The 15,607-nt window shown below is 42.1% G+C and overlaps 7 protein-coding genes and 1 pseudogene across 8 annotated transcripts; 2 read left to right on the top strand and 6 right to left on the bottom strand.

The window, feature by feature from the left end:
- Positions 1-91: 91 nt before the first annotated feature.
- Positions 92-908, bottom strand: LOC147161883 (histone H3-like). Its single transcript, XM_086096797.1, has one exon. It carries the CDS (start codon positions 686-688, stop codon positions 278-280), a length of 411 nt encoding a protein of 136 aa, XP_085952923.1. The 5' UTR covers positions 689-908; the 3' UTR covers positions 92-277.
- A 149-nt stretch (positions 909-1,057) lies between these two features.
- On the top strand, positions 1,058-1,444 carry LOC147161882 (histone H2A-like). The gene has a single exon (XM_086096503.1). It carries the CDS (start codon positions 1,058-1,060, stop codon positions 1,442-1,444), a length of 387 nt encoding a protein of 128 aa, XP_085952629.1.
- A 469-nt stretch (positions 1,445-1,913) lies between these two features.
- Positions 1,914-2,747, bottom strand: LOC147161881 (histone H1 pseudogene; annotated as a pseudogene).
- LOC147161880 (histone H3-like) lies at positions 2,165-5,691 on the top strand. Of its 2 annotated transcripts, XM_086095838.1 has the most exons (3): positions 2,165-2,379; positions 2,474-2,615; positions 4,428-5,691. In XM_086095838.1, the coding sequence occupies exon 3, from the start codon at positions 4,438-4,440 to the stop codon at positions 4,846-4,848; it is 411 nt and encodes a 136-aa protein (XP_085951964.1). In that variant the 5' UTR covers positions 2,165-2,379; positions 2,474-2,615; positions 4,428-4,437; the 3' UTR covers positions 4,849-5,691. The 2 variants fall into 2 exon arrangements, with proteins under 2 accessions (XP_085951964.1, XP_085951963.1); XM_086095837.1 differs by having other exon boundaries at positions 2,165-2,615.
- Positions 4,642-6,375, bottom strand: LOC147161879 (histone H4). Its single transcript, XM_086095843.1, has one exon. The coding sequence runs from the start codon at positions 6,045-6,047 to the stop codon at positions 5,736-5,738; it is 312 nt and encodes a 103-aa protein (XP_085951969.1). The 5' UTR covers positions 6,048-6,375; the 3' UTR covers positions 4,642-5,735.
- Positions 6,376-6,598: 223 nt separating this feature from the next.
- On the bottom strand, positions 6,599-7,501 carry LOC147161878 (histone H2A-like). The gene has a single exon (XM_086095839.1). The coding sequence runs from the start codon at positions 7,474-7,476 to the stop codon at positions 7,090-7,092; it is 387 nt and encodes a 128-aa protein (XP_085951965.1). The 5' UTR covers positions 7,477-7,501; the 3' UTR covers positions 6,599-7,089.
- A 1,238-nt stretch (positions 7,502-8,739) lies between these two features.
- On the bottom strand, positions 8,740-9,120 carry LOC147161877 (histone H2B 1/2-like). The gene has a single exon (XM_086096733.1). It carries the CDS (start codon positions 9,118-9,120, stop codon positions 8,740-8,742), a length of 381 nt encoding a protein of 126 aa, XP_085952859.1.
- A 407-nt stretch (positions 9,121-9,527) lies between these two features.
- LOC147161876 (bile salt-activated lipase-like) lies at positions 9,528-13,707 on the bottom strand. Its single transcript, XM_086097415.1, has 11 exons — positions 13,570-13,707; positions 13,044-13,191; positions 12,784-12,903; positions 12,428-12,625; positions 12,202-12,332; positions 11,462-11,569; positions 11,231-11,345; positions 10,927-11,113; positions 10,389-10,592; positions 9,991-10,200; positions 9,528-9,891 (listed from the first exon to the last, which is right to left on the bottom strand). Exons 1-11 carry the CDS (start codon positions 13,630-13,632, stop codon positions 9,711-9,713), a joined length of 1,665 nt encoding a protein of 554 aa, XP_085953541.1. The 5' UTR covers positions 13,633-13,707; the 3' UTR covers positions 9,528-9,710.
- Between the last annotated feature and the right edge of the window lie 1,900 nt (positions 13,708-15,607).

Genomic DNA, 15,607 nt, shown 5'->3' with positions numbered 1-15,607 from the left:
AAATATTTAAAAAGTCCAAACGAATTGTGCAAATAGGCAGGATATTGCAACATTTTGGGCAGGATATACAAGTGTAATACAATGTGGGTCTTTGCAGTTTAAAATACATAATCCGTAAATGAGCATGTTTGGAGATGGGGTGATGCATAATCAGAATGAGAAATATTATGCAGGACTGTTACTGAGCAACATTCAAAGTTATGCTGGAATTTCTCATTTAGTTGAAAGTAGTGTAGTGGCTCTTAAAAGAGCCGTTGTGGTTGTGTGTCAAGAGAGTTTAAGCCCGCTCTCCGCGGATACGACGGGCCAGCTGGATGTCTTTGGGCATGATGGTGACCCTCTTGGCGTGAATGGCGCACAGGTTGGTGTCCTCGAACAGACCGACAAGGTAAGCCTCGCTAGACTCCTGCAGAGCCATGACAGCCGAGCTCTGGAAGCGCAGGTCGGTCTTGAAGTCCTGAGCGATCTCCCTGACCAGGCGTTGGAAGGGCAGTTTGCGAATAAGCAGCTCGGTGGACTTCTGGTAGCGACGGATCTCACGGAGAGCCACGGTACCGGGCCTGTAGCGATGAGGCTTCTTGACGCCGCCGGTGGCCGGGGCGCTCTTGCGGGCTGCCTTGGTGGCCAGCTGCTTCCTGGGGGCTTTGCCGCCGGTGGATTTACGGGCTGTCTGCTTGGTTCTTGCCATCTTCGAGCTTTTGTTTACCTTAAAGAAAACAAATGTACTAAAAGCGCCACGCGAGCTGGTTTTAAGCGTCTGGTTCGGCAGCGCATGAGTGACGCGCACTCAGAGCGGCGCAGCCGATTGGTGCGCAGTTCTTGCTCCAGCTCAGCCCCGCCTGGAAGAGAGATCTCCCGCCACAAGGCTCGCTGCCAATTGGGGAGAATTATTTTCAAACTGCCCGCTGTAATGCAAACCCCTCTTCCCGCTGAAATCCTCTTTCCTGGTTGGTCCGACTCAGAACATCACGCGTATTCTGCGGCTATTAAAGCAGGACTTGTCCCTCAGAGGGGCACGTATTTCTTTCGAGTTACAACTCCAGAAAAAAGATTCAAGATGAGCGGAAGAGGTAAAACCGGTGGCAAGGCTAGAGCAAAGGCAAAGACACGATCTTCCCGTGCTGGGCTGCAGTTCCCGGTCGGTCGTGTCCACAGGCTGCTGCGTAAAGGCAATTACGCTCAGCGCGTCGGTGCCGGCGCACCCGTCTACCTGGCGGCTGTGCTCGAATATCTGACAGCTGAGATCTTGGAGTTGGCCGGCAACGCTGCCCGTGACAACAAAAAGACGAGAATCATCCCGCGTCACCTGCAGCTGGCCGTCCGCAACGATGAGGAGCTCAACAAACTCCTTGGCGGAGTGACTATCGCCCAGGGCGGCGTGTTGCCCAACATCCAGGCCGTTCTCCTGCCCAAGAAGGCCGAGAAGGCAGCCAAGTCCAAGTAAAACTGCACTTCGCTACCACAATCTCAAAACGGCTCTTTTAAGAGCCACCCACTTTGTTTAAAAGAGCTATATTTCATTAACAATTGTCTATACTTGCCAATACATTTTAACGGGAGAAAATAAAAAGGTAGACTTAATACCTTACAAACATCTGTTGAGGAAATATGTGACATTTCGACAACTAAAACTACAATAGAAAGTTAAAATACGTAAGAGAAAGGTATAGTTTGGATTTTGGAAAGACAATTTTGATGTTTGAACAAGATTGTATATTACATTTGTTTTGTGAATTAGTTTTTTTATTTCAGTTTTACATGCTGAAGTGTTTTTGTACTGCGAATGTCAAGAGCGCAACAAAAGTGGTGTAACCGAGCGAGCCTCTTTCGAGAAGTTTGTAGCTCGCGCCTTTTACCAGCCTCCGGAAACAAAAAGATTTCAGAAAGAACACACTGGAGCGACTGCCGGCATAATTATAAATTTTGCAAAAATAATCATTATGTGACAGGTTAGTAAGCTTGTGTATTCATTCAATGACAGTTCCAAATAAAAAAATGTATGGCAAGGATAACTTTACTCTTTAAATGAAATGTGGTGGCTCTTAAAAGAGCCTTTTTTTGTAGAAAAAGTGTTGAATCACTTCTTTTTAGGTGCTGCCTTCTTGACAGTTCTAGGCTTGGCCACCTTCTTAGCGGGGCTCTTCTTAGCAGCGGAGGTCTTCTTGGCAGCAGGGGCTTTTTTGGGCGCCGCCTTCTTGGGGCTCTTTGTAGCCGCTTTCTTGGCTGCTTTCTTGGGTGTCGCTGCCTTGGCCGGCTTCTTGGTGGATTTCTTGGCGACGGTCTTCTTGGCGGCGGCAGTTTTGGGCTTCTTGTTTGGCGTTGCCTTCTTGGCAGCGGGCTTCTTGGTTTTGGTGGGGGTCTTCTTGGCAGCCTTAGCAGGTGCATTTGCCTTCCCTTCGGCCTTCTTGTTCATCTTGAAGGAACCAGAGGCGCCGGTGCCTTTGGTCTGAACGAGAATTTCCTTATTCACCAGGCCTACGACTGCGAGCTTGACGCGGGACCTGTTCTTGTCAACGTCGTAGCCGGATGCGACAAGTGACTTCTTGAGGGAGGCAAGAGATACGCCATTGCGCTCCTTGGACGCAGCAACAGCACTGACGATGAGCTCGCTCACGGTAGGTCCGACCTTCTTTTTCGCGGGCTTGGACGTCTTCTTCTTAGCCGCTTTAGCCGGAGCAGCTGGAGCTAATTCTGCCATATCTGATTTTAAAAGCCTAAATCGACTGATGCTTTTTCCTCTACCAAGAGGCTGCCCTTAAACGCAACATGAGAACCGTGGAGAGTCAATCAGGCAGTTTGCTGCACAGCGCGCTGACAAACTCCTCACTTTGTGTTTTCTCCTCACACTTCAAATGGTGAAACATCCCAAAGAAAACCATTTAAATATCTGAAAACGATTTTAATAGATAGCACGCATGTACATTTCTACATCAAAGTTGTTTAAAAGTCGTATACTAACTGCATTTTCGTTGCAGAGCTTCTAAACTCCGCCAATACACTCGCACCAGCAGCACTTCTCTGCGTATTTCCTCACTCATTTCTTTAATAAAGGTACTTAAAATAACGCACGAGTGGACAAAAAGTGTTTCACATACTAAGTAACATGTTCATCCACGGACCCAAACTCTAAACAGGCGCGTGTTGATGATCATTTTAGAACAAGACACCGTTTTCCGAGGGCAGCAAACACACCTGATAATGACTGAGAAACGTGACTTGTGTCCGTCGGCATCTGATGACATTCTTCACGTCTTTAAACTGCAATTATATTATTTCCAAGTCCTGAAACGTGTGTGTCTTGTCTTTTTGTTTTTTTTAATGAAGAATTTACACGTATAGAAAGAACAAAGTAAACGTCAAATAACACGTTATACAATTCCAGATGCAAAATTTGTATCACTCATTTGGATCTTAAAATTTTCACATGAATAACAATTTAGTATGTACAAGGCCTGAGCGTCTGGCTTAATAAGAATTACATATAATTATTGTTATTGGCGTCCTCTTTTGTCCTATAAAAGTCGTCATCTTTAGGAAGAAGTGGGGGTCATCTAAGGTCTTAGGGCTGCTGTAAAAATAATTGTCTGTGTGAGTTTAATTCCAATTTGATGGATTGTAATGAGTATTTAGTTTTGTCGTTAGGCTTATTTTTATACACTACAATTTCAACGTTTAGTCTGCTGGGAAAAAGAGAATAGAAACCTTAAGGAGGTCATTTGGAGAAATCTCAAAATCGAAACTTTTGATCGGCAAATGTTTGTTAGCCACACGATATGGTCGATGGATCGATGGGTGCGGTTCAGTGACGTCATGTGAATCATTTGAAAGCTTCATTTAAAATTAAGTTAACGGTTTCTTTTGAAAACACTTCTTCCTAAAGATGATCTCAAAGGAGGACACTTAATTGTGATATGTTTTAAATTATTTGTTTATAATTAAATAATTAAGTTAATTGTTTCCTATTTTTTTTTGTTTTAATTCCATATAGTTCAAGAGAGACCAATATACAAATGAAGTTACAAAGTTTAATGAATAAAAATAATGATGACACATTACTGTTTTATTTTATTTTTTATTTACTGTATTCATTTATTTTTTTAACCTAAAATGCTTTGCTGGTTAGGGGTACTTGGCAGAAGGGGGAAACAAATCGCTAGGGGTACCTCACTGAAAAAAGGTTGAGAACCACTAAAAGTGCGAAGAAGCAAGTCTGCCTTTGAGTGGCCAGTTTGAACGCAATTTCCCCCCAATCGCCAGCGAGCCTTCCGGCCGAAGGTCTCTTCTTCCAGGCGGGACTGAGCTCGAACAGCGCACCAATCAGGATAGTCTTTAAGGGAGCGTTCGTTACTCAGCTGAAACAAGCGCTTAAAAGCAACACACGTAGTAGCTTCAGCCTTATTGATTCACTTCCTTTCTATCGAAAGCAGAAGCCAGACGATGGCAAGAACCAAGCAGACAGCCCGTAAATCCACCGGCGGCAAAGCCCCCAGGAAGCAGCTGGCCACCAAGGCAGCCCGCAAGAGCGCCCCGGCCACCGGCGGTGTCAAGAAGCCTCATCGCTACAGGCCCGGTACCGTGGCTCTCCGTGAGATCCGTCGCTACCAGAAGTCCACCGAGCTGCTTATTCGCAAACTGCCCTTCCAACGCCTGGTCAGGGAGATCGCTCAGGACTTCAAGACCGACCTGCGCTTCCAGAGCTCCGCGATCATGGCTCTGCAGGAGTCTAGCGAGGCTTACCTTGTCGGTCTGTTCGAGGACACCAACCTGTGCGCCATTCACGCCAAGAGGGTCACCATCATGCCCAAAGACATCCAGCTGGCCCGTCGTATCCGCGGAGAGCGGGCTTAAACTCTCTTGACACACAACCACAACGGCTCTTTTAAGAGCCACTACACTACTTTCAACTAAATGAGGAATTCCATATTTCCTTATATGCAGCAACACATACAATGAAAAACCTATTAGTGTTTTAAGTAAGATTGCACACTTTTTATTATTATTATTGTGTTTACTGTGTAAAGGGACCAGCCATTTAGCGCTCTCCCATTTGGGTCAATTATGAAGCGGGTTGAGCTTAATCTACACAATGTATACATAATGTTCATTAACAAAGAAAAATGTACAGTAGCCTACTATAATAGCGAAAGTGCAAGAGAGGCAACACGGCGGATAGCAGCCCTTGCGATGATTGGACAACCGTCCCTCCGCCTGAATAAGCCAATCAATGAGCAGCAAGAGCGCAAAAGAAAATACGGTGCTGTATATTTTTTAGATTTTAAGGGTTCATAATACAGTAATTCTGAAATATCTAAACTGACCTTTATTTTTAATGTCCGCTTCATCTTCAGTTTCTTCAGAGGCTTTTGAATGGGTAATTAACACTCAATACCTACACAATAGTTGAATGCATGAATTAAATAGATCAGTTAGATTTAACACAGTCTAAGATAAAACCAAAAAAAAGTATTAGAACAGCGCTTAAAAAAAAATCAAATATATAGAAACTGTGTTTGTTGCAGAGTGCACGTTGAGGTTGCGTTGCCTTGGTTTACCCTAATTTGAATATCAACATCGCCCAAAAGTTTCCAGACTTTATCCAAAAATGTTGTAACTGGGATACCTATATTTTATCATTTTAGACAAACAATTAACGTGTAGGAGGAATAAGAGCTCTATATCATAGAGAGTGTGTGGCCCTTAAAAGGACCGTTGTTTTGTTGGAGTCGAAATTCAGTTTAGCCGCCGAAACCGTATAGAGTGCGGCCCTGTCTCTTGAGAGCGTACACCACATCCATGGCGGTCACAGTCTTCCTCTTGGCATGCTCAGTGTAGGTGACAGCGTCGCGGATGACGTTCTCCAGGAAAACCTTGAGCACTCCACGGGTTTCCTCATAGATGAGTCCGGAGATGCGCTTGACTCCACCGCGGCGAGCCAGACGGCGGATGGCGGGCTTGGTGATGCCCTGGATGTTATCACGAAGAACTTTGCGGTGACGCTTAGCGCCTCCTTTGCCCAATCCTTTACCACCCTTACCTCTTCCAGACATATTGCTCTAGGAGATTTAGTAGCAATGATAAAAACAAATGGGTCGGTGCTTATTATAAAACAGATCTGCGGACCTGAGAGAAGACTGCTTAACCCAATTCGGCGTGACGACAGTCACACAACAGCCCCTCCCCCACAGCTTTGCCTTCTTTGTTAATATCGACAGTAACAGCACATAATAATAATTATCGTATAATTGAACGTGTCATTTTGCGTGATAATGTCAAATTTAAATAGAGGTTTATTAATTTCCCTGTCAACATGAAGGCATTCATATTTGGAGCGAACATGTATTAGTAATTAGATGGACATCTTATGGTAGAAAGCACATGTTATAATTATGAAAAAAGATTCATCATTTATACATGCGGAAATGTAAAGGTTATGACTCCTTTTTTTAGATTGAAACAATAATTTACACAAATAAATATAAGTGTTGTATCAAAGCAAATCGCTGACAATGATACTCATAACTTTTGTTTAACCTAAATTAAGTTTCAGGCAATTTATTGATTCAAGATTTAAGATGAATTTCAATTTTGTGATATTTCCTTTTATTATTAAACAGCTGGATTCCATTACATCTCGGACAAATGTATTACTAAATAGAAAATACTACTGTAACACTTTCCTTCCCCCTCTTGGCCATCCATAAGATACTCTGTTTGGCCAAAGGTTTTCATCTACATCGCAGCAGATATTTTCCCTTTTAATGCAGCGAGGGAAAAAAACTTTGCATGCAGCATCCATTGCTCGAAGTAGGGTCAACTGGTCTCGAGGAAAGGAGAGTATGGTGGTAGTTGCTCCATGAGCATCATTGGATGGGTTGTAAACCAGGCCACGAAGGAAATTCACATTTCCAGGATACAAAACGTTATACGAATAATCGGCTAACTGGTAGTGTATTAACATGGATTAGGACTTCCCAAGTAATGTTCTTCCAATATACAGTACATTAATGACCAAAATGAAGAAATATTCTCTTTATGAAGTAAGTGGCTGGCTCTTAAAAGAGCCGTTTGGAGATTGCGGTTTTTAAGCTTTTACTTCGATTTGGCGGCTTTCTCCGTCTTCTTGGGAAGAAGCACGGCCTGGATGTTAGGCAACACGCCGCCCTGGGCGATAGTGACCCCGCCAAGAAGTTTGTTGAGCTCCTCGTCGTTGCGGACAGCCAACTGCAGGTGGCGGGGTATGATCCTAGTCTTCTTGTTGTCGCGGGCTGCGTTGCCGGCCAATTCGAGAATCTCAGCGGTCAAGTATTCGAGTACAGCCGCCAGATAGACGGGTGCGCCAGCACCAATACGCTCGCCATAGTTGCCCTTGCGGAGAAGTCTGTGGACACGGCCTACTGGAAACTGTAGGCCGGCACGAGAAGAGCGAGTCTTCGCCTTTGCTCTCGCTTTACCACCAGTTTTTCCTCTTCCGGACATTTTATAGTTTGTTTGTTTGGTTTTGTGTCTTTCCAACACAATGAGTGTGCACTACACGGCAGTCTTTATATAGAGGCCGTTGCTGCTCATTGATTGGCTAGCTGAAGCGGAGAATTGGTTGTCCAATCAGCAATGAGTTGAGGAGGTGATACAATACATACATTGTTTTTAATAATGAGATGTATAAAAGATGCTTAGCTTCAGCTAATTTGTGGTCTAAGAATCTCAGGCTTTAGAACACAATATTGCAAATATTAATGTATACAAATATCAGCATAAATCACAATCATCTTGGACAATAGTGCATGCATGTATTGTGTGTATGCATGCCTCTTCAGAAGAAAATCACTTAATTAAAATGAATTACTGTTGCATGCTTGCTTGGTTAACTGTTAACTAGAAGCATGCAATCAACTCAAGATGACATTAAAAATTAACCCAAAAAGCTCAACATGAAAACGAAGGACGAAGGACATTATAATTTGTTTTCATTAGATTTGTACCTTTTTATTCACACTTTAGATTTCATCACAATTTGTGTTTATTCCCATTCATTTTTCATTCAATATAATCTTTCATCAAAACCAGTCAAATCCCTTCCCAAAGGCAGTTTACAAGTCATACAATATCCAGGTACATAACATTAAAGTAATAATTTATCCTCCAATTTTAGAGTACTATTAGACTCAAAAAGTATCAAAGATACCTAGACTGCAGTGAAATACCTTATGCCATGGAAATTAAGTTTTCCAAGAATGTAAACATCGATTCGATGTTATCGATCGAATATTCGATCGATACCAGAGCGCTAGTATCAATATTTATTTACTTATTTTGGTTTCGAATTGGTCCCTCGAGCAATTCCTTTGTAGCACGCGCGCATGTGCCAGCCTGCCTGCCAATATGACGAATCATATTATGCTTCGTTTGAGCTTTACCAATTACAGTACTAGTTAAGGTAGGTATTAGTGTAAAGCACATGTAAGCATTGTTTATGTAATGTGACTAGACTAGAATTCGATGGCTGACGTTTCTTTGAGTGCAGAAGGGTGACTGATTTACGACTATGAAGATTACTACATGGCAAATTTCAATGACAGCCCTCGTATATTTCCGTTGAGGATATTATATTATGGCATGTCTAAATGGGAGCGGTGTTCAGGTTTTGCACACGTAAATGGATCAGCAGGAATACAAAAGACTCTTGAGAAGGCGTGTGTGGCTCTTAAAAGAGCCTTTGGGTCGTGGCAAGTCCGGAGTGGTCTACTTTGAGCTAGTGTACTTGGTGACGGCCTTGGTGCCCTCAGACACGGCGTGCTTGGCCAACTCGCCAGGCAGAAGGAGACGCACTGCAGTCTGGATCTCCCGGGAGGTGATGGTGGATCGTTTGTTGTAATGAGCCAGACGAGACGCCTCGGAGGCGATGCGCTCGAAGATGTCATTGACGAACGAATTCATAATGCTCATGGCCTTGGAGGAGATGCCGGTGTCAGGGTGCACCTGCTTCAAAACCTTGTACACGTAGATAGCATAGCTCTCCTTCCTGGTTCTCCTTCGCTTCCTGCCAGTCTTGCTGGCGGATTTGGTGACGGCTTTCTTGGAGCCCTTCTTAGGGGCGGTCTTCGGGTTAGCTGGTTCGGGCATCGTTGACGACCGAACTGGAATACCTTTAGTTGTAGCCGTGTGGTGGAAAAGCAGATGTATTTATAGCCTTCGAATGCAAATATGTCTGTGCCATCGCATTTTTATGATTGGCTGACACCATCTTTTGCGCTCGCTCAAACGATGTGTGGCGCTTTGTTTGGCTAAAGCTGTCTGCGGACCTGAAAGAGGACATACAACCCAATTTTGAACGAACTCACTGACCCTTACCTATGCGTTCCTGACGCAAAACCTTTGTTCTGTTTTTAAGGCATTTGAGAGCTATTTCACGTGTGGCAGTGAAAAAAAAACACACGTAGATTTTAGTTTACGTGATTATAATACCGTTAGAAATATCGATCCATTGTTGTATTAAACAACTAGCTGTCAGAATAAATAGAGATGAAATGAAACGTTTGTGAAAATGTTTATTTGTATCACTTCACAGGGATATATATCTTAATATGGAAGGCTTCTATTTTCACATCTTGCCCCTGTGATGTAAATGTTTATATTTTCTGACATTTCTCAAGCTGTTTAATATACACAATTGAAACAATATTATTTAAGACACATTATGAATATTTTGCTGTTTATTCTGAGATATTTATTGGGAGGTTGGGCAAGACGCTGGTCCAAAAATGTACATAACGCATCCTCATCTTCTGTTTTACATAGTTCTTATTCATCTTATTATGGATCTCCAGATATTGGTGTCCATTGGTAAATTTAGGCCAGGGGGTGGGTACGCTCAAGTCTCCTTTGTTGGGATCTCTGTGGACATGAAGAAAACAACACAGCAAATGAACGGTGTAGCTCTATTGACATCAAGTTATAATAAATTCATTTGTATTTTGGTCTAAATAAGCTTACCCAGTTTTGGCAAAATTGGTCCAATAGGCAATCACGTATCGAGCAAGATCACGGTGGCGAGGCCAATATCCCAGCGGTGAGGACAGAGGCTTTCCAAAGACGTACTGCAGGTCATCAGCGTGGTCAGCACCCATCCAGCTGGGATACGGCCTACCGATGCCTCCCATACGGCTGGGCTCAGAGAAGAGATAGGAGTAGGTGCTGCCAGATCTTTAATGAGACAAAAAGAGAACAACCCCAAAAAATTGTGTAAAAGTGTGTTTAAATTGTAAAATGTAACAATGCATTTCAAAGGACGTCAATTATACACCGATTTTCGCTATTTATGGAACAGCCCAGTCCCTATCCACTGCAAATAGTGAGGGTTTACTGCTATACAAAATAAACTGTATGCTCACGTGGCATTAGCAGCATGAAGGTAAAGGGCAGCCTGTATAGGAACCAAGAAGATGTAATCTGTTCCAATATCCACAATGGTTTTCTTAATCTCCTCCTTGCTGGGATTGATTGACCATGTTGAAGTGTACGTGGAGTAAGCTTTCTCCAGGCCGGCTTTGCCCTGGTCTCCAGTGTACGTAGCCAGCAGCGTCTTCATGTCCTCACTGGCATTAGGAGAAGGTAAGAGGGAAAGTCTGATTAGCCAACGGCCTGTCACTTAAAACTGCAGACAGAGATACAGAAACATTTTGAACAGTGACAGAGTTCCATAATAGATGAACGCTAACAGCTTTGACAAAAATAGTCAATTTACTATGAAGGATTTACAGATATTTTGCTAGATTATGTTCATTTTCAGAGTCTCCAAAGTGGACATTTGACATAAGTGTAAATTTAATTTGAAGATGTTTGCAGCCAATCACTTTCTGAAATCAATCACCCATAGACATATACTCAAGGACCTCATTGTATATTCAGACAACTGGAGCAAATACTTACATAGGCGTGTCTAAAAGGTGGGAGTTGATTGAAGGGATGTCTATTGCAGTGAAAAGATGTCCATCCATGTCATTGACTCCAGCAATGTAGTCAATATCGGCGGAATTATGAAACAAATTGGAAGGCGCATCAGGCAGGAAATCCCCATCAATTACAGCAGACAGGATCAAGTTGTTTACGAGGGGGGCTGAAGGAGGGAGAAAGTTGACTTAAGACTTGTTTTCTTCATGTGTACTGAAAAGTAGCTACATGTAGCTTTCTAACTTGAAAACTAAAATATACACATAGAGTGTAAGTTGCTTACCATCAGGTGAGCCGGACACATTGAGAGAGCCTGCTTTTGTGAGGAGCACAGGATCAGTCATCTTCAAACAGGCGGCCATTTGGTCACCAATGGGACAGTGGACTTTTATAGCAATCTGAGCAGAGTGGGTGAAATCATCTGTCACGGTTTTACAACCATTATAAATAATGTAAAGGAGTGTCCAAAAGTTACACTACGAAGCGCAGACAAGTCAGAGAAATGTATGTGTACCTCCTCGGCGATCTTGCGGGGGTTCTTGATGATACCCCAGGGGCAAAGAGAAACACCACTCTGGGAAATCGCTCTCTTGATGAGGCCCTTGTTGTGGGGAGTGAGGGTCTGTGAATGGATATGTGAAAATGAGAACGTTAGAAGTGTTCTGGTCGGTGCAGGGATCCATGACAAATGCAATTTGGCTGCTTGGTAATGATGTGCTGCCTCCAGGAGTGAAAATTAAGGGATACCTGACTAATTGAGCCATTGTCAGCAATAAAAAGTTAATATTTTGTCCAGAATGAATTTGATAACATCATTATCTTGTGTTTTTAAAGGTATTAATTGTACATGAAAAATTATGAAGTTATAAAATTCATCCTGGACAAAATATTAACTTTTTACTGCTGAAAATGGCTTAATGAGTCAAGTATCCCTTTAAATGTGATGTATTTCCAGAAATGTTATAGAGATTATAAGAGTGCTCTTTTATTTCTTCACACTCTTTTTTTTTTATTGTTTTTATTTTGCAGTTAAAAAAAAGGACAAACGGGAAGAAAAAAATGACAAAAGGAAAGAAAAAAGTACAGAGGAAGAAAAAAGTAGATATTTCTTCAGACTCAACCCATGCCTTAAAAATAAATGAATTATATATATGAATTAAAAAATATTAAATAAATAAATGCCCACTTTCTTGTTACCTACTGGTTAAATACTTTAATTAAAAGATGCTAAAGACAAACCACTAGGCACCCTACCTGGAAGTTCACGCTAGCGCCACCTGCAGACTCTCCAAAGAGGGTGATGTTGTCTGGGTTTCCACCAAATGAGCGGATGTTTCTGTGGACCCAGGCGATGGCAGCCTGCTGATCCCAAAGGCCGTAGTTTCCTGTCACGGGGCAAATCATTTTATGTTATCGGACATAAAAGTCGTTTTTTTGTTTTTACTCTATAGTGCCTTTTGTTAAAAATAAAACAAAATACCTGGTAAACTAGAGTCTCCAGTGCTGAGGAAGCCCAGAGTTCCCACCCGATATCCCAATGTCACTACTATGACATTTCCTCGATCTGAAAGCTCCTGCCCATCATAGAGATAATTATCCAGGAAGTTAGCACCCATTGAACCTCCAGCCAGGAAGCCGCCTCCAAAGATCCAGACCATGACCGGGAGATTAGTTGACACTAGGGAGTAAAGATAATTATTATTCTTTGGACCAAATATGACATGCTGTATGGCAGAGAGGCGTCAAATACACGACCCAAAAAGTGGCCTTTAGGCAGCCCATAAACTACGATGGGTTTGACACTCCTGCCAAGTGTGAGCTTCTCTCATTTCTTACCTGACTGGCCATGAGGAACCCAGATGTTAAGGTAGAGACAGTCCTCGCTTCCTCTCGTGTCACTCATCATAATGTTCACCTGTAGGCACCTCTTCCTGTATTCGGTGGCCTTCAGAACACCTGATCATAGACATGTTAAAATTAGGACAATTTCTGTATGGGGACAACAAAGATAGTGTTACTGTTTACAGCAACAGCGAGAGCAGATGTCCATGGTAGCCATGCAGCCCAAATATTGTATTCATAAACATCCGACTCACCGTCCCAACCGGGATGACGCTTTGGTTTCTCAAACCTTCCAGGAAGGTCTGCAAATGGAACCCCTTTGAAGATGTCCATGTGGTGACGGAACCCAAGACGGATGTTCTTGCCCTCTACCATGCCGCTCTCAGTGTACACCACCCCCAGCTAAAGACACAAATGACCATCAGACATTTATGTATTGTGGAAGTTCATCAACAATTAAGGATCTCTTCATTTTATTATGTCACTCTGAATATAATTTCTCATTTCACATTTCAAATTGAGTTTGTTGGAGTCTGTTAAAATTCCCATCCATGAATTTTGTTCTTTGGTCATCCTCACTAAGGTTGTGGATGAGCCGGAGCCTATGAAAAATAAAAATAAAAATAATACGGTAATAGAAAATTACTTTAGCATGACTCTGATGACTGCTGATAAAACAGACACGTTTATGCCTTTGGGAAAGAAAAGTGGAGTCACATAAAATTGCACAATTTTCTCAGTTAAATTAAAAACATAAAATAATTGTGTTTTCCAACTTACAGAGGTGGCAGAGGCCGTTTCCAGAAACACAGCAACGGTGACCAAGATGCACAGCTTCTCCATCGTGAACCAAGTGAGATCCTTGATGATTGGCCACTGGGCTTTTATAATGTGGACACTCCCCCGGACCCACCTATGAATATGTGTTTTGTTTTTTTGTGTTTTTTTCTTTTTTTCTTGTTTTCTTTGCATTTGTAGTTATGTGGGTAAGGGAAGTTGACACAGCTGTGTTTTTAACTCAAAGTCACACTGCAAAGTTAATCATCACACGGTCACCCATAGTTTTATCAGAGATTAACAGCATCTCTTCCCACGTACATATTTTGCGACTGATCAAATTATTTTAACTGAGACAAAAACAAAACGAAACAACAAAAAAAGTCACAAATCTCATCGATAAACCGTGTAACTCAATTGAAAGTAGTAGTAGTTGATATACATTTCAGGTGTTCTAGCAGGCTTTTTCCGGACTTTTTCTTTCTTTCTTTGCAGCCGCAGTCGGAAAGGTTTAATGCTAATCCTGTGAGTATGAACTTTTCATTACTCCCTGCACCTCATCTGAAGCAAAGAAAAGCAGCCAAAGCCACCATGTAACTGCACGTATGTTGGTCGTGTGATGAGCTGAGAAGTGTGTTCGTTTCGAAATATGGCCCAAAAATTAGAGCTTGCTTTCATCGGATCTTTTCCATGTGTTTTGGAGATTTTGCACCAGTTGAAAATAGGCAACAGTGTTAGCACAATTTTTTTGTGGTTCTGCTACAAAGCAGAAAAAAAGTCTTGAAAATCCGACTAGATTAGAACAACTGATATTTATTTCGGGTATGTGTGGACTCCAATTTAACATGTGTGTGAATGTATTTGGCTAATACTGAACGGGGCCATATCACAGTTGTAGAAAGGCGTGCGCACATTAATTACTTCCCCTGTTGAAAATATGATGTTGGTATCTTTCTTTTTTTAATATCACAACAACCTGACATTTGATAAGGGGTGTGTAGACTTTATAGCTACGTATTGAGTATGCAAGTGAGGACAACATTATTGGTACCCTTCTGTCCGAGAAACAAAAATTTACAGAAAATGTACTAGTTTAAATCAAATAGGCTATTGCTTTATTTTTGTGGTCCAACAGAATGATTGAAAATGATAAAAACAACAAAACTGGCTTTTGGGGAAGATCTCCAACTCTTTAGACAACTATCCACAAGTATTTTGGTCCACCTCTTCAAAATGGTTTCAGCCTTCTCAGATTTGAAAGGTGCTCTCTCCAAACTGCATTTTTTAGCTACTTAGGATTTACAGTTCAATTAAGCCTCAGAAAATAGCCCAATGTCATGTTCTAGCTTTTTTTCTTATTTTTTTTTCCAGCTGTGTATTATGGGGTCTTTATCTTGTTGGAAAAAAACGCAACCTGCTGCACAGACCAAACTTTCTATCACTGCACCGTCTCCTGATTTCACCCTTTGATGATGCAGCATCAGAAGTACCGGTAACTTGAGTTCAGTATGTTGCTCAAGGACACTTCAACATGGTCACAAGGGCAGAGGATTGAACGATCACTCTACCAACTGAGTCATGCCACCAGTGCTTCTTCTGTGTCAAGGTAGGTCGTGTTCTTTTGCGCACAAAGCTGAATCATCAGAACGTTTTGGCTCGTCAACATGCCTTTTTCCAAATTCCAGTCTCATCAGTTTCAAGCTATTCTAGTGATCGGATCACTATAGGTTTCACTTCTTTACGCAAGGGTTGCAACAGTTTTGCTTGTCCCGTACATAGAAAAAACACCAGGTTTTGCTTTGTTGAATCCAGCACAGGGTGTCTTGAATCTCTGCAGAAAACTATGAAATCCCAAGACCATCAATGCAAAATGTGCTGCCCAGTGTCAAAAAGCTTGCTATTAACGCACATCACAAGCTACAAGATAACGACCAAATAAACACAACTAAAAATACCCACAAACTAAAGCTAAGATACAAATTTTTCATTGCACTACTCTAAGTTGGCCTTTGATGAATCCTGAGCTAAATTCGATTGAACA

The sequence above is a fragment of the Leptonotus elevatus genome, chromosome 15, assembly GCF_054856555.1.
Source record: "Leptonotus elevatus isolate MCC_2025b chromosome 15, RoL_Lele_1.0, whole genome shotgun sequence".
NCBI classification, from domain to species: Eukaryota; Metazoa; Chordata; class Actinopteri; order Syngnathiformes; family Syngnathidae; genus Leptonotus; species Leptonotus elevatus.
This window is presented reverse-complemented; position numbering and strand designations above follow the sequence as displayed.